Source organism: Rhinatrema bivittatum, chromosome 6 (genome assembly GCF_901001135.1).
Source record: "Rhinatrema bivittatum chromosome 6, aRhiBiv1.1, whole genome shotgun sequence".
NCBI classification, from domain to species: Eukaryota; Metazoa; Chordata; class Amphibia; order Gymnophiona; family Rhinatrematidae; genus Rhinatrema; species Rhinatrema bivittatum.
This window is the reverse complement of record NC_042620.1, coordinates 118383766-118405240: the sequence shown is the minus strand read 5'-3', so window position 1 is coordinate 118405240 and position 21475 is coordinate 118383766. Positions and strand designations below refer to the sequence as shown.

Genomic DNA, 21475 nt, shown 5'->3' with positions numbered 1-21475 from the left:
AATAAGACTTACTTTCACATTGGAGTTGCCAGGGAGTTCAGTGATGCTAGGGGATATGAATTAATTACTTTTTAAAAATCGTATTGCATTTTAATGTACAGGAATCATAGACTCCTATTAGAAAAATGTAATACTGTATGTTTATTTAGAACATATACTTCGAATGTCGAGCCAAGCTTAATAAAAAGGCATAAGAACTGCCAGGCTATCGACGTGCATAATTTAAATTCGAAAAGCATATAGGTATTTATGGCCAGCTACTTTTTGTTGTGCAGTGGACTAGATTTTAGGGACCTGCATCCTAACATTTTTCTCTGATTGTTTATCTATAGGTAGAAAATGTGAAAATAAGGATTGGTGAAAACTTTGGAAAATGTAGATATATTGATTATTTCTTGAAATGATTCTATGATATAATGAATTTCTGAGCTATAAGTAACCATATTAAAATAGTTATACAAGAGCAAAATATATTGTGTATAAGATTTAGATTTATCCAAATACAGAAGGATAGATCGTTTGATCGATAAGTAGATATTGGACCCTCTTCAGTAAGAATTTATTCCTTGGATAACATGGGCGCATACTTTTGAGCCAACTTTAAGATTTGTTTCCTACGATTTTGGACCTATGTCAAAGAATTGTGATAAAAATCATTAGTCATATTTTCCAAATATATTTCTATATATCTCTCTGGATAAGAACAATTCTTAGTAACTAAAGTATGCCTTAAATAAAGCACTAGCTTGCTAAAGGCTTTAACATATAAATTATTACAATCACTGAACATTTCAATGTTTTCTTTAAAAATTGTTACAAATGTATCCATTTTAATGAACAGAGTAGAGCAACATTTTTGTAATTAATAATAAGCTAATAAATACATAAAATAAGTACATAAAATAAAATAAAATAAACCTAATTTAGAGTTAAAGCGACCTTTAAAATGGATTTGCAGAGAGTAAGAATTTGTACACGTGCACTACTTAATCAAGCATGATAGAAATATATTGATTTTTTTTATTTCTCTGGGGTTTTTTTATATAAGAAAAAGCGTACTTAGAGAAGTGAATTTAATATGGGTATTTATTTCCATATGACCCTAACTTAAGTACATCAGCTTTGGAAATAAATTGAAGGCCAGATCGAGGTCAGAGGATTCACTGAATATCTACTTTTACCAATCCAGTAATCCAAAAATCAAGAAGTTCAACATGTGTTATCCTTTTGCTATCACACTTCATAAAGCCAAATGCTTAGAGTAAAGAAGAAAACCAGTCATATGTTTTTATGTTCTTTATGTCGCCTTTACATCTAGACTAGTGAATGTTACCAAAACTTTGTTTATGTCCATTGGGGTTGCTTGTTTACAGCATTTCAGCGAACTACTGCAATAAAACTTCTGAAACATCTGTTTTATAGTAGGAAACAAATGTTTACACAGTCATTTAACAAAAAAAATAAACATTGCAAATCATAAACCGGTGAAATAGCCTTCCTGTACCTGCAAATAATATAAGGGGTTTGCTTTTTCAAGTCTATAAGTGACAGCACTTTGCTAGAACTGAAACTCCTCTTTTTCTGTGCAGAGACTAAAATACCCGGATGAAAGTCAACCCTAGATTGTGCAGAGAACGGTCACATTCCAGCGTTAAGTAAAAACCCTTTCCCATTCTGCGCTTATGGAAAAGAAAAATCTTTACTGAAAAAGGCTCGTGGGCCCGAGCAGTGTGCACTGCACACCGGGTTTGGTGATACCAGAGAGATTTCAAAATATGGGAGAACATTTTGTTTATCGGTGCCTTTGCAGATGCGAACCCTAGAAAATAATATGAAAAAATAAATTAACCCCTATGAAGCCAGGAGAAGACTGAGATAATGGATCGCTGATCGACTTTAAGCCTAGCTGGAAATGTAACTGTGTATTATGTGAATATTTTTCCTAGTTGGCGAATGTCTTTGTTTCACGACATCCCATTTGCTATTGTAGGCTGCAATATCTGTAACTATTTTAAGAGAGTTTTTCACGGCAACAGGATTTTCACAGATATGACTAAAGTCAGCTTTGATGGCTCATTAGCTCACAAATTTAGATTTTTAGAGCAGATACGTTTTAGTTTCCAGCTGTAAACAGAAAAGATTTCACATAAAAGGTTATACTGCTGAGAAATCATGATTTCACTCTTTCAATCATATTCTTAACTTGAATTAAAGCAAAATCATTAACTGGTAATTAAACACATAAAATGTGCTTAATAGTTTGGAAAATTAGGCTTTGTAAGAAAATATTTTTAGTTTTAGTTTCTTTAGTTTTACAGCACCTAATTAAGTAAAAGCATATTGCCAGCTCTGTGGATATAAAGTCATATTTTCCATAGGTTTTCTTCTATTTTGTGCAATTTTGGAATAGTATGCACTTATTTAACTATAGAGTTCCTTTAAAATATTTGTATTTTCTTCATTTTCATAAGCAATAATAAAGTAATAAAGTCTTCATAAGTTTGGTATCAATTTTATAAATTTTAAGGGCAGCTCATGCAGTAATCTATTTCAACATATGTATGAGAAGTATGATTTCAGGATTCATCTCAAAATGTAATTAAAACTGATACTTTACAAAATTATGAATTTATTTTTTTTTCCTTTCTACAAATGAGACATTATTTAAATTCAATTTTGGGGCTTAACAACAATTAATTTGCATTCAATTCCTTTGACCAATCACTTATTTTTCCTTGTTCAAAGGAACAGACAGTTTCTACAGCTTGTAAGATATTTTCTAATTTACAATTATTAAATATCTTGGGCAAACATGTAGCTAAGTGGCAGATTGATGCCAATACTGAGGTAGTGGCCCATACTTTGGATTGGGGTTCAACTAAAATTAAAACTTTGACTGACAATATACCCTTGAGAGAGATACAATTTACAATGATACACAGAATATATATATCCCCCTGTACAAGCATTTAAAGTGGGCAAAACAAATTCTGATAATTGCCCCAAATGATTAAATAATATAGGCAATTATTTCCATTGTATTTGGATGAGCACTAAGTTAGAGGATTTTGGGGATCACATTATACACGAGTTAAATGCCATAGTTAAGTTTACACTCATTAAATCATTACAACTCTGTATATTGGGAATACCATGTACTAATTGTCCTAAAGAGAAATATATTACCCCTTTCCTTCAGAAATATCTTCTAATAGCTAGAACATGTATATTCTGAAAATGGCTAGCTGACACAGCATCTGACCAAACTGTGTGGAGAATAAAACTACACTAGATGATGGTAATGGAGAATTTGCTTTGACAAGATGGCAACTCAAAGAATTGGGAGATATGTTTCTGCAACTATGGCAACCTTATATTAACTATGCCAAATAAAACATGCAATATGATCTTTAATACTTTTCCAATGGAAGATAAAATAAGCTAAATCTTTGGACTTAATAATTAATAGTGATAGTCTATATTTAAACAAAAGAGAGTAGACCCCACAATCCAATGTTCTTGACGGTTTAAAACACAATGTACATTTATTTATGGTAAAGATTAGTATTTACATTATTAAAAATGGTCAAAAATATTGTGGCATGTTTGCTATGTTACCCTTTTTTCAAAAATGAAGGGGGAGGGGAAGGAAGAGAAGGGAGTTTATTAATAGTTATAGTTCTTCCTATATTAATAATTACTTTTTGAATTACTTGATATAGAACCTGAAAAAATGGAGGGGATAGTATAATAAGATTATAAAAAAAATGTAATTGTTTTTGGAGCGAACATTGATACTGTATGTTGTATTTATCACCTGCCCATTGCAATTTGTAACAGTTGATGTTATATTTAAATACTAATAAAACTGATTGAACATAAAAAACTAATAAACATGACTGGACATAAAAATCATACTTTTTATTTGCAATAATTAAATAGCTCTTTATTGCTTGTAGTTGGTTATTAGGCTGTTCGGCACTATATGCCTCACTCTTCAGTTATAAAAAGGGACTCTAGGTGTAGTAATGAAAACATTCAGGTCAGCTCAGTAAGCCTATGTGTTCCAGATATATAAACACAGATGAAAACTGGACTTTTTATTTATAAAATAAACAGCCACATGAAACAAATTTATAAAATATAATATCATTTATATAAATTACAATATTGAAAACGAAAATTAGATATCAGGAGTATAAAAGAAACTGATTTCACGTTTGATTAGCAAACAGGTAGTAATTAAGAATTAATGACTCCACATTTTATGTCATTGACTTTAGGAATCATTATTTGCTGAAGTGCTAATACAATGAGATGAACTGTATCCAGAGGCCAAAAATCAAACCTTCCAAGACATAAGTCAGCAATGTAATTTACATAAATACTGTGGCGGCTCAGTCCAATAAGGAATTTGTGCCTATGAGGAACAAACTAAATTAACAGACCATTTGCCTTGCAATCATATAAGACAGCCTAGTTTTTCAAAGATTCTTTCTCACTATGTGCCTATGAATGCAATATTTGGGAAAAGGCCGGATCCCTTTCTGGCAACAGGTACACACACATACGCCTTACTCAGTTAAGCCCTGAGTAATAAAGTTTGACTAATATACATTTTTTCCGGGTGAATAAATGCTTTCGATGTATTTGGTCCAAACATTGCCTATGTACAAAAGGTCTTCCAAGAAAAATTTAAAAAATGATCGACAAAAGAAATTATTGAAAGTATTCATTACAAACCAAAGTGGATAAATCTATTAATGACAAATTATTAATTCTTTATTACAAACACGTTAATAAAAGGAAGTAATTATTGCTATCAATATCAAATGTCTTAAACAGTTTATTAAAGTTCCTTGAAAACTGACTAAACAAGTTAACGATTTTTAAGTGCACTTGTTTTTGATTAATTGCCTTTCTCTGTGTTTGGTTAATGTAGGAATATCATTTGGCACTTGAGAACGATCACCAAGTTTTTTAACATTAAAATCAATTACAATTAAAGTATAATAATAAAGTTCAGCTAAGTATCAGCAGAGGTGCATAGAGAAACACAATGCACGGGAACCTCAGTGCCGGTTTAAGGTAGGTAGCTTTGAAACCAGGAAAGTCCCCCAGAAGAAAAAGCGAGGCGTGATCGTTATTTGTACTGATCGGTGACATTTGTTTCGCCTTCAGCTTGGACTTCCTCCAGCTCACGGGGTTCTTTTTTAACCTCTCCTTCCTTTGCTTCTTCAGTGGAAGTTGGAAATCTGTCCTTGTTGTTTTCTTTTTTCCATTTCATTCTTCTGTTTTGAAACCAGATCTTTACCTGTCTCTCGGTGAGTCCTAGTGCGTGGGAGACTTCAATCCGTCGTTTCCTGGTCAGATAGGGGTTAAAAAGGAACTCCTTTTCCAGCTCTAGCGTTTGGAAGCGACTGTATGTTTGTCTTCCTCTCCTTCTACCAGGGGCTGCTGATAAAAGAAAAAAAAAGTTGGAAAGAGAATAGTTATGCTGTCTGAAGTTGTCTATGTGTTGTGTGCGAGTTTCTGCACGTGTGTGTACTTTATGCGTCTCTGGGTTTATTTCTGGATGCACAGGTTTATGTACTTGTGTTTGTATATTTGTGTATCTGGATATGTGTGTGTGCATATTTCTCTGTGTATGTGTGTGCGTGTGGGATGGGGGTTGCGCCTGTGTCCTTCCAAAACAATTGATCATTCTTTCACTGTATAATTTATTAGCGCTTCGACCACAACAGCTACTCTAAAAGTTTGAAAGTTAAACGTGAGATGGAAGTAAATGTTTTTTTCTTTTTACTGCTTCCAACCTTGTGGTCTCATCCAGGGAAACATTTGAGAAGGAGAAGAGTTCTGATTTAAGTGCTCTGGTTCCTCGCCAATATTGCCACTGGACGATTTACAGTCAGGATACGGTACCAGCTCGGCCTCTTGCTGGGTCGTAAAAAGCTGCTGCCTCTGTAAGTTCTCATATCCGTAAAACTTGGTGGCGGGGTCACCGTGACACGCAATCCCGCACGGCGCCTGCTGGTAGGCGGCCGGAGTCGGCGTCCCGGGTTGCTGGTAGAACTCGGAGCCGGGCGCCGGGTGCTGGAAGCCCGCACTGCTACCGTACACTAGCGCCTGCCGGCTGCCAACCTCCGCCGGGAAGTGACAGTCGTAGTAGGCGGCGGAGTTTATGGCTTCTGCGGCTTTGTATTTGGAGTAGAGCGGGTTGACAAAGTAGGAACTCATCAGTGCAGGCGGCGGCAGCAGCGGGCGGATGCTCCGGAGGTGCAGCACGGCCACGGGCAGCTCTCACATCTCGGGGCAGCCCGCCGCCTCTCCCAGCTCACCAGGCGCACTCACGCACACCCCCCTCCCCCCACCCAACCCCTTGCACTGTGCAAAGAGTTCGTCCAGGCTGATTCTGCAATGCACATTTATGGCTCCTGAGGCAACAAACCTCTGCGCCTCGCATACATTTCCACCTAAACTCCCGGCCAGGCCAGCCAGCAGATTGGATCGAGATAACCGGCGCAGGGATACGGCGGCTCACAGGAGGGCAGCCGAGCGAACCGTGACGCAGCACACCTCGAGGGAACTGAGAAATGAGTGCGCCGTTGAACTCACAGGACTTTTTCCCCCCAACTCTCCCTCTCCGAATAAATGAAGGCAAAAGGTGGTTAAATGAAAAAGATCTAACAGAACTTTGAAAGCTGAAAAGCATGCCATGATAGAGATGAAAAGGTTTTGGGGTTTTTTTTTAACTATCTCTCTCTCTCACCACACACACACACACACACACACACACACACACACACACACGGCAAAGAAATTGCTGGATTTTATCAAAGCTGAATCGAGGTTTCTAGCAGGTCAGGTTGCTTGGAAATGAGATTACCATTTACCCTTGACGGACTGCATGCATGGCTGGAACTCACAGGTTAATTGATACGTAATGGAAATCATGCCTATGAATATACTTTCCATCATTTCACCCTGAATATACGTCATTACTGAAGCTAATTAGAAAAAAAAAATCCCAGTTATGTGGCTTGGCATAAAAGTATTACTTGAGTATGAAATACAAATTAAGAAAGACACAAGAAAGAAGTGAAAGATTGTGCTTTTATTTGACCGCATAAATGTGTCTATTCTGCTGTTTTAAAAGTGTATTACATTAAATCTTGGAATTATATGTAAAATGCGTAATAGAAACATGTTATAAAAATTCTAAATCTAAAACGCTATTGAATATCTTGATTTTATCCAGCACTAAAATATATGATGCCATTACAGTCAGCCATCATGGAGAAATATAGAAAACGGTGTGCATAAAAAATAATAATACAGTGTACTTGAGAAAGGATAAAGGCCCTCCCTACTGTCAAAACATTTTTCCTTGTTATGTCTATTGACAAATTATTTTGAAAATAAGGCCCTGGGATCCAATTTATTCACTTCTTTCTCTTTTTCTGTCTAAGTTTTTGCATACTAAACTTTCTTTTGGTGGCCAGCGTTCTGGTATGTGATCTTAATTCATACTGGAAAAGAACACCTGGAATAGTTCCAAATTAGAAGCTAAATATGAAGAAAGTAAAATTCCAAAGAACTATAACCCCTGCAAATAACCCTATGTGTTAAAATACTCTGCTTGTATTCCCAAGGATGTTGTGCTCTGTTGATATAGTGAATATTTGAATATAAACTTGATTTGAGATAGTTTGTTAGCTGCACATTATACACAATGACCGCAATATTTCTATTTTATAGGTGAGAAAATCAGATCTATGCTTTTGTAGAAAAGGCAGCAAGTCTAATACAGGCAATTTAATCTATGTTAACATATTATTCGAATGTCTTTGGAAATTTCACCTTAAACGTTGAATAGTACTCTGTTTTCTATCATTTTAAAATGTGTGTGTGGGGGGGGTCGGGGGTCTTTTGAAAAGCTTGTAGAGAATTGCACTTGCATTCATTGAAGTTTAAAGCATGGTACATTTACTGAATTAAAATGGTATACATTTGTTGCATTTCACATTGGACTCTTTATAGAGATTTTTATGTTTGCCTGAAATACACATTTTTCTGTTATGCAGAAATGATATTCAAATTAAACAGTTTCAATAAAACTCAAATATGATTTCTATCATTTTTTAAGTGTTCAATCTGTACAAGGAGTTTATAGCACTCTAGAAATAATAAATAGTAGAGAAATGGAAGCAGCCCACACTTTTCTGTAAGCAAAGGCTTTGCAAGATTGCCTTTTTTTTTGTTCTTTCCTACTAAAATATACCTTCTGTATAACTACAATGTGCAGGAAAAAACAAGGTATGAAATATAAATGTAGGTGCAATTTATAGGTTATATTTATTGTTGTTCTTCTTTAGTAAAAAGACTCTTTCTTGAAATACAATATTTAAAATACAAAAAAAATCTTTAAACTTCATCTCTTACTATGTATTTTTATCAATTTATTGCATTTGTGTTAATAAAGGATTTCAATGTTTTATTAAATTACTGATTTTAAAATATCTGAATGAACTGTGAATTCTTATTGCAAAACACATTCTTGTTTCTACATCCTTTTTTTTTCAGAATAAAGGACGAGCAATGGACAAACTGACTTGCTTTCTAGAAAGTATTTTTGCTATGCATTTGTTATTTGGATAAAGTCTGCTAAATCCTTAATTGGATTACTCAGGAAAATGGGTGTGTATAAATTGACAAACTCAAAAAGTTTTTTCTAAATCAAATATTGTAAGAAATTCCTTTGAATGTAAAATGTATGTGTTGGCGATCAGGGTAAGGAGAGTTTCTTTTCTTTGGTAATCCAACATCATGGTTTCAAAATAGATTTCCAAGTAGGAAAATAATCTTGCTGATAATCCACAATTACGATTTAAGGAACACAAACAGAGTAACAGCGCTATCTAGTGGCTAAGTAAAATCTACACAAGACAGTGAAAAATTCTCTTATTTATTCATATTTTCATATTTTAACAATTTAAAATTGGTTAATCTTACTTGATTCAGGCTTTCATTAATTACATATATTTTAGTTCAGGACTATCATAATTATCGTATGAAGTTTATTAAACAGAATACAAAATGAATAGAAAGCAAGTTACAATCTGCTTTTAGAGGTAGCCTTTTGAATCATATGTTTATTTTTCTATTTAATTATATCAAGATTTTTAAATAGCTAATTTAATGCTATTTTTATCACGTATTTATTTCATTGCGTTCCATATTAAAAATTAATCAATATTTTATAAATGCATATTTTAAATTGCTTTCCACATTACTGACGTTTTCATATGGCAAGGAATCACACTGCACTGTAAAATATTTAATTGTAAAATGCTTAGCTTTGCATGCTATTCTACTGTATCTATAATTATTTTGCACATTGTTATCCATAATATTACTACCTTGAAGCGCAACTTGTGTGTAAACAGTGGTACATTATGCCTAAAAATATGTTCCGTTTGAATGCTTACCCTGTTGATACATCTTTTGGTTTTGTACATAAAATTTTCCATTTTATTACTATTAAATGTATTAATTTAATAACATGTTGTCTCATTTTGGAAATGATGCAATCAATGAAATAAGCAGTACATACATAATAATAGTGATTCCTTTGATACAAGCACATTCAAATATTTAACTTGCCTTATATAATTTTCAAGCTGAATTCAAACTATCTTCAATTTCAACATATCTTTAAAAAACATACTACATTTAACATGTTTGCAGTGCAAATGAACAGTGAACATCTGTTTACATTGACTGGTTTCCTTGGAACAAATACAAATCTCCTTCATAGTGGCCCTAGGTGTATCTAAAAATTCTTTCTATTGTATCTCAAAATTCTGCTGTAAAGTAAGAATCCATTTATTCTTTGACATATATATTGTTAAATAAAAAGTGCTCTGATAGGTACAGATAGTCTAGAAAAATGTTATTGTGTAATATATGAACATATTCATAGACAAATAAGTAATTTTAAATGCATAGGCCAAAAAAAAAAAGTGATACAAAAAACATATCCTTTACTTCCTAGTTGTCTAGTATACCAGAGTATTTTCTTATCCTCGTGGGAATATATTTAAATGTATTGTCCAGACTTCCAACACATATCGTTTTAGCTGCATTTTTTTGTTTTCCTCTAACAGACACAAACATCAAAATAAAATTCTTTGAAAGAAAAGCGCCATAGCATATCGTAAACTCATTAAGTCCAGACGTCTAGCCATCTCAATGGCTTTATTAGGCCTTGGTTCTTCCTGTTTTAAAAGAATTATAGGTATAGGGTTTGACAATGAATAGGAATGCAACGAAACACCTTTTGCTAGAGCTGTGCCTTCTTTTTTGGCGAAGCAAAAGATTAGACTCTAGCTTTCTGTTACAAGATTCATTCAACTCTTTACATGATCGTAAGTTAATTTCATTCCTCCTTCCTATTTATGTTTTCTAATTCTATGTTGGTATTTCACTGGTTTGCATTGATGCTCTAGCAAGGTATTTGTACAATGAACTTCATTTTAGAGACCCAAATAAAGTCATCCGGGTTGTAAAACTGTGGAGCAAGTTATGGGGCCAGTTGAAAAATGCACACACAAGCACACACACAAACACACACACAAACATACACACAGATATACATACTATTGCTTTACTTACTAGTTAATTCTTTTAATCTTGTTTGCCTTGAATTTAAACTGTGCATGAATTTGACTTTTTAAAATTACCTATAACAGATTTATTCATACAGTTTAAATGGAGAAACCTTTAAAAAAGATCGCCTTAAAATCTTCAATTATTTTCCAATTGAACTCATTACTTTTCGAAAAACTCCTCGTCAATAAATAATGTAAACAGAAGAATACAGTTGGGTCTAAAATGTTTCATTTGATCCAAGTTTAATATATTACTATTTATGGCAACATTTTTCGTGGTTTGGGTATTTTTATGCCCATAGAGCAGCTGAAGCATTTTTTAATCTACGCTTAATAAGCCGCTTTTTATTGAAATATTTTCTAATGTTAATGTTTTATATAATATAAATATGTTTGTTTTGCTTGCATTTAAATATTTAAACTTTATACACATTTTATTTGTAAATCTTTTGTTTACAAAACAGATCAAGTACAAATTCAATGTCTTAAGAGTAATTCTTCTGGCTCTGGAGATCTCCAATTAACTTTCTCGCAAACAAAATGGCTTATTGTTAGCTTACAATATCCCAAATACTGAAAACATTATGCGTTCCCGTAAATGTAGATTATCATTGTACACAGCATATACTGCATGTATTTGAACAAATTTTACATTCTAAAGTTCCACTTCTATTCTACCATTGTTTTAGTATGTTGGTCTACATTTCGTTTTTTGACAACCGACAACACAGATCGTATCTATTTTGAAAATCTTTGCAGGTTTACATGTATTTACGGCTACTTGAAATAAAAGCATGTCAGGGATCGGTGTTAGGCCTGTCGAGAATTGCTTCAAGTATGAGCAGATCATATAACTACTTAGTGCTGCAGTAAGTAAAGCAAGTACATTGTCCTCCTAGGCTCATGCTGACACTTGCAGCAAATGATCCAAAGTCAACAGCAGAAATATGTATTTGTATAAAATCTGGTTTTAATAACGCATGGACAACACAATACCGCCATTGATTTTAGCAACTGTACTTTAATACAGTTTTAATACTAAATACTTTACCGTTACTTGGGTAAAGTCAGTATCTAAACTACATCACATTCATGAAATAGGTCTAACATTCAACACTGGATAGAGAGCAAAGTTGGCGTGCACTCAGATTCTCAAAGAAACCAAATAGCTTATCATAGAGAAAAAGGCAACTTAAGCAGCATTAAAACGTACTTACAAGCAATGTATATTTCCAAAAATACCTCACGCATACCACAGTTACTTTTACCGAAAAGGACAAATCCTATTTGAAGTTCAGAGGAAAAAATATAGGTGGGAATCAATGCTTTTGAATGGTCGTCATTGTTCTTTATTACCCTTTTCCTTGTTCATCTTTTTCATTTTCATTCTTCTGTTCTGAAACCATATTTTTACCTGTCTCTCTGTGAGATTTAAAATTCTAGCTACTTCGTAACGACGATCTCGGGTGAGGTACATATTAAAGAGGAATTCCTTTTCCAGTTCTAGGGTTTGGTATTTTGTGTAGGGACAGCGCTTTTTCCTTGTAGATCGAGCGTGGATCCAATTTACTGCAGGGTTATCTGCAAGGAAAGCACATAATAACACACAGCGTATAAAACCAAAACGAAACGAAAAGCCAGTCTAAGTTAATTTAGCGGAGGCCAGCCCGTTTTCACAACTTTTGACAGAATTATCCTAAAATGCTTAATGCAGCCAGCGTGCTTTACGGTACAGACAATGTCATGATTTTAGGTTCTTATGTGAGCAACAGAACTATTTTATTAGCTGCTTGTTGTTACTTGGCTCTACGGTAGGCGCCGTCTAGACGGTTTTATAGGTTAGTAAAACTATCATTTTTGCACATTCAGAACCTTACGGGTTTAGAGCAATAAATCAGAGAGCAGTTTCTTTTCTTCTGCCTTTTCCCCCCACTTACTTGGGTCAAGTTGTTGCTGCTGCTGAGGCAGTGCCTTGTCTTCCTTCCCCTGGCTGCCGCTGCCATCCTTTCCGCCCCCCGAACGCTCCCTGGCCAAGGACTTGTCCCTGGGATCTGGGCCGGAGCTGCAGGGGCACTCGGGCACCGTAAAGCCCGGGGACTCGTAGGAGGAGCACGCGCTCTTTTTGGAAGCTGGACTTTCGGGCTTGATGCCATAGTGGCGTCCGCTGGCGTGGAAGCCCGTGTAGGAGGACACGGAGCCGGCCAGGGGCTCCAGCCACGAACGCACAGTATATCTGCCGCTCTCGGCGCCCATGTAAGGGTGGTAAATACCGGGCATCGTGGCCGAGGACTGGGGGTGCACCGTGGACCAGGACGGGGAGAACACGCTGGATTTTGGTGCAAAGCTACAAGAAGAAAAATCGGAACCATCTACAACACCTGATGGCCTGGAGGTCGTACTGAGACCTCCCTGGGAAAATCGAGTCCCGTAAACCTCTTCGCTTTCATGTCCTATGAGAGAATCCACATAATAGTTACTTATGGTGCCACTAGACGACATTTTAGGCTTCCCTCTTACTCATATAAAAGGTTACACTGTTAACTGTATATGATACCCTCCCTGAGAACAATCATAGTATTTTGCAGACTGCAACCGCCAACCATTGGTTGTGCAGCACACGTGATCATATTTACCAATACAGAGTAAATCAATCCGCTAAACTGGGACTGCTGTGATTATTAGAAAGAAAAAAACCCCACACTTACAATTAAAATTAAAATTGAACGACTACAGATATAGAGTTTGCATGAAATAGAGTGAAGCTCCTTTGATCCATAGCATCAAAAGCTATAAATAGAATACTAAGAAAGCTATCGGGGACTATTTCTTTACGTCTTTTGAATGAATTCTGCCATTCAGTTGAATAGTGTTGAATATTAGAATATCCCAGTTTAAAGTAAGGTAATGATAAACTACTGAGAATGGACTTCCTAGTCTCCTTAAAAAAAAAAAAAAAAGCCCCCAGACTTAAGAAATAGGGAATAACTATAAAAGAGTAAACTAGTACAGTAAAATACATTAGCGGTGGCGTTCATTATGTGAGAGGTGTCTGTATTTGCAAAAGCATGTTTCTGATATTAGTAAATTTCTTTAAATATTTGGCATGTTGTTCAAAACAGGTAGGAGAGAGTTGTGATTTTATAGGTTTCAATAAAAATTTTATGAGGTGCATTTCATCATAGATTAATGTGTCCTTATTAAAATGGATTGAGAGGATAGAAAAAGACCAGCTACCAAACTAATCTGTACAGGGATACATGCTTTTTTTTCAGCTTGCCTCAATGAGTGCCCACACTGAATAATATTATTGTAATTAATACCCAGCCAATAATTATTAATTCATAGTCCACAGTTTTGAACATGACAGGTGGCATCATTTGCTAGAGAAATCTTTCCTTAAATACAATACTAACACAAAAAAAAATCTACAGCTTTCAAAATTCATATTTAACTTCAACATGAGCCAGTACTATTCACAAAAATTGACTTTTTAGTGTCTGTGAAATAAAGTTCTGTCTGATAGTTACAGCTATACCCATATTAGGTAGGGAGGCTGTGTCTGTTTTCTAAAAATATATAGCAATAATACATGTCGTTTGAGCTAGTATATATATTTAATAAGAAGTATAGTATTTTTTATTAAAGAGGCAAATTTTCTAGACTATAGAAAATTGTGCTACGGCACGGTCCGCCATGTTTTGCTTTAGAAAAGAATAACACAGAATGAAAAAAATATTTCTAGTAGAGCAGTTTAAAGAGGTAACAAGGAAATTATTGTTCCTTATGTGATTTATGGCATTCTGCTCTAGCATTTCCTTTTTTGCTTTCTTATTGCAGGTTAACATTAGTTGTTAGGTTTGTGTACTTTAATTCCTTATTTGTTTCATATTAGCAGTCTTTTGCATTAAAATAGTCTACATTCAAATTGATGAATGTTCACAAAGTTTGGAGGAAGGTGCTCTTCCTACATGCTAAAGCCTGTAACAGGTTAATTAAAATTTTAATGCTGAAATGTCTTTTGATTACTTATCCAGAATTTGCCAGCAGTGCAAAATACCCATTATTGAAACCTATTATGATTATATTGGTTGTGAAGCATTTCAAAATCTTTATCTAATTATTTAGGTGTACAGTGCTGATGATAAAGGATTATTAAATGTATGGCTAAGCTGGGTGTATTTCATAAAATAGCTATAGCCTTCAAATATATTTGAAAACAGACATAAGCATATTTCTTAAGCAGGTTAGTAATTTTATTTGGCTTCCCATTTGAATTCTATACAATTAGTTCATTTAAAACAGGATTATCTGAATTGAGAATGAATACAGGTAATTGGATTTCGGGCTTTTGCTCTTCGAACTACACTATGAGTGTGAGCAAGTATATTATTTTTCTTTCAAACACATATGTATAATATGTGCAAGCATCCCAGTTCAGGTTGAGTTAAGGTCAAAACTGTTAACTATCTAAAAATGTATTCCAAATATTCAATATTTAAATTTAACATTGTAATCTGGAATCTTTTAAATCATGTCTAGAAAATAAATGTTGTATTAATTTCACTTGTCTTATATACCAATACAAAAGTCAATCAGCACATAATACATGCATTTGAATAAAGTAGCACAGTGGTGAATAGAATGTCTTTTAGTGACCAATCAACATATACTAATGCTTCAACCAAACATCTTGTATGGAGGTGATATACATATTCATAGGTTTCTTTAAAACGCTGGAATCCACTAAAAATGTTAAGATTTCTTAAAAGAATAAATGCCGAATTTAAAAAAATAGATCAAGGCATGAAACGCAAACTTCAGGCATACAGACTAAATAACTTCATGTTATCAATAAATCAATGAAATCTACTAACATTTAAAATTAAAATATTGCTTAAAGTTCAACATAGTCCATAACACTAAAAAATGATATAAAGGTTCCGCTTCCCATAATATTTTTATTATAGATTTTTGGGGAAAAAAACATAAAAAGAAAAAACTTGAGGACTGCTAAAGACTCCATTTTGGAAAGATGTTTCTGTAAGCACAGACTAGGAGAAAACCTTTGGGGAAAAAAGGGCCTTAAGATTATATCACTATATAGTTTGTTAAGTCATAATTCTAAAATATTTTGTATAAGATAAAAATACAATTCATTTCGACTGGGGTCAATAAACTACTTCTGAAATGGATTATTTTCATGTTGAGACAATGAGAAGGGATCAAAATAGTTTACAGAGTTTATTGCATTATACATGCGAATAAAACATGCACAATAAGGACATATTGCTTTTGTTTCGACTACTATATCACAAATGTACCACACGAGAAATGCTACAATGGATACGACGTACATATACTATCCTACATCAAACATTTCCTCAGTTCGCTTAAGTAAATAGTTATATATAATGTGCCTTTATTTTTACCCCAAATGTTTTGTTAAAATACTGAATGTATTTAAAATATTATGGCCTACGTAATAAAACACATTAATACTATGGGGTATTTTATTTTAGTAAAAACATGAAAAATTCACATTGTTTGGATGTCTTAAACAGTTTCAATAAGTTAATTCAAACGATAAACTTCAATAACAGTTACCCTGCGTTACAATGAAAAAAAAATAAATTATATGTGCTTGGTTTTATTTATTATATATATATATATATCTATTTATATACTCATGGCAATACATATTCACTTGCAGCACTAAAAGAATGACAAGAAGTCACATTCTAAACCAGAAATAAAAAGGAAAAAGATTTCAAAGTCTCTCCCGTGGTAATGTCTCCTGTATTTAGCAGCTGGTGGTGCTTTGCCATCTTTTCATTGTCTCAAAGGCAAGTTTAAGAGAAGGTTAGATTAGCGGTCAGTTCTCGGATTCGGTTCTCTCTGCTCATCTTCTTTAGCTTCATTCTGCGGTTTTGAAACCATATCTTGACCTGCCTGTCAGTGAGGTTTACGCTCTTACTGATCTCTAGGCGGCGCTCTCGAGTGAGATACATATTGAATAAGAATTCTTTTTCTAATTCCAGTGTTTGATGTTTAGTATAAGGGCATCTCTTCTTTCTGCCACTCTTTGCAGTTAACCAATTGCTTGTTGAAGTATCGGACTTGATTTCCTCTATCAAAATTAAAGAAGGGTTAAAAAAAAATAAAAGAAAATATCTCATTTTCTTTAAGTGTACCCTTGGCCATGAACCTCCTCACACATTTTGACAGTTTGTTATTAAGCATTACTAAATGGAAACGTACATTCAGCAAAACGGATTTCTAAATTTGTATTGCTATATATTTCCGGTTATTTGTTTATACAAATTAACTGAGAGTAAATTTGATATTTTCTTATTTTCGCTCACAGTATTCAGTTAACATACAACATCATGAGAACTATAACCAATAGGCTGGCAGTTCATAGTAGCATGCTATCAGGACTATGCCTGGCAGTTTTAAATCCATGTACTGAAAATGTAACGGTGGAAATCATGGACGTTGTGATTTATATTATTCATTTTATAAGGAGCTGCAGAAACATAACTAGATGCGTTCATTGTTAACTGTCAATTTTAGAGAATAACTTCCATCTCGGACTTGTGTTTAATTTCCCTTCTTATTATTCAGAAGAAGGTTTACCATATATAGATTTATTCTTTCTAATGTTAAACCTTAAGAAGAAGTTAATTTTAGACTGGAAACAAGGCACCAATAATGCAAAACGCATACTTCCAAGAGGGCATTTCCCGCTTTTAGAATTCTACTGTATCTGCAAGAAATTCAGACTATCTGTTTTAAATGGAAACCATACATTTTTTTTTATTAAATAAAAATCATTGCATGCTTAAAATGAAATGTCAAAGAATATTGTGTTTTTTAAAACCCATATCTTATTGGCATCCTCAAACAATGCTTAATTAATATAATCCAGTTTTATCATATATAGAGAATGGTGCCCTTTTGAGTAACAACGCCTTTTGTTTAAACTTCATGACAGAAAGTTTTTATTATGCTTCATACCTATTTAATGTAATCATTTTTCCCATTACAATTTTCAGCTTAATTGTTCAAAACATATATTTCATCAGTTTCTGATAAGAGAAAAAAAACCTTGACCCTATTTTACAAAAAATCTCTGGTCCTATTTATTTTTTTATATTTGCTTGTTCACTAAACTGTTCACCCTATTGTATCATATTACATACAGTACAATAATTGATATAGTAATATTTACAATCACAGAAGGATAAGATGTATGATAAAATGATATTTTCAGTCATTTGTGGAGCATTCTGTAATAGATTCAGAAGCTCCCAGCACCTGCAGCCTGATACCTCCTTGTCATTAATGTATGGCTGAAATGCTTGCTGGTATTTTATATGGTATTTTAGGATGCTGGCGTGTGGGAAGTTGCATCATGCTATACGATTTCAACTTTAAAATACTGACCTTTACTTTTCTTCTCTCGCCCTTCTGGACTGGACACAGACACTTCAGTCAAGCAACTCCTTTCCTCTTGCAAAGTCGATTTGGGCTCTGGACTTTCCACTTGAGAGACTTTCGATGAGTCTTGGCTATTTTGATTTTCATTCATTTTCTTTTCCACTTGAAGTTGTGAAGATATCTGCGGTTTGGAAGTGCCGCGAGGGTTTAACTGTAACATTAGAGTTGAACTCGTCTCAGGGCTATTATTGTACTCTTGGGTTTTGCCAGTGCCGTAGGTCTGGCTCAGTCTAAAATATCCCGGGACAGGAACCTCGGAATTCTCAATAGGACAGGATTCTGAGACCAGCCTCTGATATGCAGGAACTTCTGAAGAAACGAGTTTTGCTCTTTTATCAGAATACATGCAGCAATTGGTTTCTTCCTTAATACTGGTAGTAAACGAACAATTGGGTACTTGCTGTGTAACAGGTTGCTCCATGCGGCACGATCTGTTCGGATCTGTCCAAGTGTCTACTTGAGGTATATAATGATGTACATTCATTCCCATAGTTTGGTGATTAACTTCTCTTTTAGCCATAGACGGTAGAAGTCCACAGGTTTGCATTCCATAAGTTCCAATGTCTGTGCTAGGCGGCATGTACATGCTGGCGCTGTTAGAATAAAAACTGTCACTTCTACAGACACTAATCAAAGAATCTACTAAAAAAGTATTAGCAGCAGGAGAGCTGTTTGGAAAGGACATTTTGAGGAGGAATTTAAAGAAGAGAGATTGTGTCCTTTGTAGGCTGACATCTCTAGGAAAACATTCCCTCTGTAATTGCGGATGCCTCAGCATAACCACATGACAACCAAGCCAATGAGATTTGAAAATGGCCTTGAGCCGCTGACTCCCCCGCGGGTCACGTGCTCCTTGAACTGCCGGAGCTTCAGCTCAAATGTGGACAACAGCGCCACCTACGGGTTCTAAGTGAAAGTGCTACAGAGCTCCCAGGCAGTCCAGGCGCCCTGAGCACATTTAAACCAGATTTTTTTTTTTTTTACTTCTAACAAACAAGATGATTCCTAGTTCACGGAAAATACTAATAGCTTTGCTGTTACTTGGTGAAAAAGGACACTGAAAACTTGAAACAGATTCTGCCTGATAGATTCGAGAAAGAAATAATAGAATATTAGCAAAATGAAAACTCGCAGACTCTATTATTTGCCTTTAAAATGTTTTACATGGAAATAAGTGTTCTTTTTCCTGACCCCCATGGACATCTAGCACTTCAGGATAGGGCATCGTTTAATGCAAAAAATATATATTATTGCAAATTTAATTATGTAGTAAATTTGTCAGGGAAACCGCTCGTTAAGTTTCTCTGTTATAATGGAATTCTTTTTTAAGAGCTTAAAAGTTTTAGGCATCTAGATTTGCTGAAGCATAAGTGAAATTCTGAAAGTGTCATGTTTATTATGTAAAGAAAATATGTTTTCCTTTTATGGATTTTGTAAACGCATTGGTGTAAGATACAAAGGTTTTGGAATTTATTAATACATATTAAAGAGAATCAGGGCGATCAATAAAATTCTCATCTACATTCTTGGGCTACTTGCTAATTTTCTTGCATCTTAAGCTTTTTAAAGAGTTATACCCTCTGTTGCCACACATGGGAAGACATTTTATTATCAAATCAATCGAGACTTAGTAAAGGATAAGATTAATAGTAAAGATTTAGCATAATGGCGTTCCTGTTATGAGTTAGTGAAAATTATAATATTGATTTCTTTCCCTCACTATTAACAGAGAAGGTCAATTTTTGTTTTAATACAAATCGTCAAATAATAAAAGCAATGCTTTTGTCATAAGTTGAGTTTTATAGTTCTTCCATGTCCTTAAAATTATTTTATAAGCGTTTGCTAAAGAAATGCATGTCTTAGAAGCTGAAACGCACTAAAGCAAGTTAATTCCTTGCTTGTCATAAGTATTCCTAATAAAAATATAACTACTTACACAACTTTTTTTAATATAGTGTGTTAAATAAATTTATAATTTTTGAATAGAAAAAAAAAGGTATCCAGAAAGTGTTGGCACTGCTCTACATTATTTTTCTTTAAAAATTATATTTCATGAATGATTTAATCCTATTTTCTGGGACAGTGTTTTTCACTTTTCATTTCCCTTTAATTGCTAGAAACAATAAACTGCTGCTTTGGCAATGAAACAGACCTTTTAAAACCTTCTCGCAGCTGCTCAAATACAACATCATTGTCAGGTTAAGAGACACTGAAGTTCTTTTACAGCTACTATTCTAAAGTCTCTGTGTGGATTGTTTAAATATTGCTGTAATAATGTTTGATATTTTAAGATTCTTCCGTAGACTTCGAAAGTATTAGATTCTCTACAGTCCCTTGTTACTGTATTTATAATTTAAATTAAATATGCAATATAACAACAGGAAGTTAGATTTTGGTATATTTAAGGCCCCAATAAAATTTTGGTCAGTTTAGTATAACTTAAACCAGAGTAGTCCTAATGGTCAACCTAAAATTCATGAAGAAACTGGAACATATATCATTATTCCTCCTTATTTAGCTTTCAAGTAACTTCTTTTTAAGTAATTAGGCAAACCATTCCTTTCAAAAATATTCTCTTAATTGTCTGCGAACAACTTAAAACATTATCTATTAAATCTAAACGGAAATTGTATTACTATTACAGAGGCTTTCATAACCTTCGAATATTCTTCTAGAAATAAAAAGGCTTTAGGGATTGCATTCCTCCGGAAGCTTTCCGTTTGTTTTGGAAGCTGGTAGCAGAAGGCAAGAACTTAAGTCTTCATCTGTTTTTACTTTACAACATCTGTTTAACAGTATTTAGTGATGTGTTTGTGTAGGTTCTACTTCCCTATGTTTTCGTCTATCTATAATAATATGAATAAATGTATGAACTTCTAATCTAATCTGATTTTTTATATATCGTCTTCCCAGTTCACCAAAAGATCATCCACTGTGGTTTACAACAACATAAAATACATAATCAAACATATATACACAATACAAATGTATACTTTCAAATATAGCTGAAATACCTTAAAACATACTCCAATGTTTTGCATACTAATTAGACATATAAATAACAGCATATTCATATTTAAAATAATTAATTATAAAATGTCAGAATTGCTATTTTGAATAATGTAATATTTCTTTAGTGTGTAGACTAAATGTGATTGTTGCATTAATTTGAACTAAAGGCTCTTCTGTTTATGAACTATTAGTATAATCGATGTATCAAGTAGTATTTATTTTAAATGTCATTTAATATAAAATGTCCTTGAATCTACAAATGAGTTAGCAAACTAATTTAATGTAGAACCTTT

The 21475-nt window shown here is 33.9% G+C and overlaps 3 protein-coding genes across 4 annotated transcripts; all 3 read right to left on the bottom strand.

The window, feature by feature from the left end:
* Positions 1-3900: 3900 nt before the first annotated feature.
* On the bottom strand, positions 3901-6671 carry HOXD8 (homeobox D8). 2 transcript variants are annotated; one of them, XM_029605852.1, is made up of 2 exons: positions 5814-6671; positions 3901-5454 (listed from the first exon to the last, which is right to left on the bottom strand). In XM_029605852.1, exons 1-2 carry the CDS (start codon positions 6235-6237, stop codon positions 5144-5146), a joined length of 735 nt encoding a protein of 244 aa, XP_029461712.1. In that variant the 5' UTR covers positions 6238-6671; the 3' UTR covers positions 3901-5143. The 2 variants fall into 2 exon arrangements, with proteins under 2 accessions (XP_029461712.1, XP_029461710.1); XM_029605850.1 differs by having other exon boundaries at positions 3901-5457; positions 5814-6621.
* Positions 6672-8981: 2310 nt separating this feature from the next.
* On the bottom strand, positions 8982-13210 carry HOXD9 (homeobox D9). Its single transcript, XM_029605849.1, has 2 exons — positions 12608-13210; positions 8982-12251 (listed from the first exon to the last, which is right to left on the bottom strand). Exons 1-2 carry the CDS (start codon positions 13167-13169, stop codon positions 12010-12012), a joined length of 804 nt encoding a protein of 267 aa, XP_029461709.1. The 5' UTR covers positions 13170-13210; the 3' UTR covers positions 8982-12009.
* Positions 13211-14891: 1681 nt separating this feature from the next.
* On the bottom strand, positions 14892-18976 carry HOXD10 (homeobox D10). The gene is made up of 2 exons (XM_029605846.1): positions 18117-18976; positions 14892-16797 (listed from the first exon to the last, which is right to left on the bottom strand). Exons 1-2 carry the CDS (start codon positions 18946-18948, stop codon positions 16520-16522), a joined length of 1110 nt encoding a protein of 369 aa, XP_029461706.1. The 5' UTR covers positions 18949-18976; the 3' UTR covers positions 14892-16519.
* Between the last annotated feature and the right edge of the window lie 2499 nt (positions 18977-21475).

Bases quoted from the DNA above. Each gene is read 5' to 3' on its own strand.
- HOXD8 (XM_029605850.1), bottom strand. From the start codon at position 6,237: ATGAGTTCCTACTTTGTCAACCCGCTCTACTCCAAATACAAAGCCGCA. The intron at 5,458-5,813 runs GTTGGAAGCAGT...TTCTTTTATCAG, and splicing joins TCCCTGGATGAGACCACAAG to CAGCCCCTGGTAGAAGGAGA.
- HOXD9 (XM_029605849.1), bottom strand. From the start codon at position 13,169: ATGTCGTCTAGTGGCACCATAAGTAACTATTATGTGGATTCTCTCATA. The intron at 12,252-12,607 runs GTAAGTGGGGGG...CTTTCCTTGCAG, and splicing joins GCAGCAACAACTTGACCCAA to ATAACCCTGCAGTAAATTGG.
- HOXD10 (XM_029605846.1), bottom strand. From the start codon at position 18,948: ATGCTGAGGCATCCGCAATTACAGAGGGAATGTTTTCCTAGAGATGTC. The intron at 16,798-18,116 runs GTCAGTATTTTA...TAATTTTGATAG, and splicing joins GCGAGAGAAGAAAAGTAAAG to AGGAAATCAAGTCCGATACT.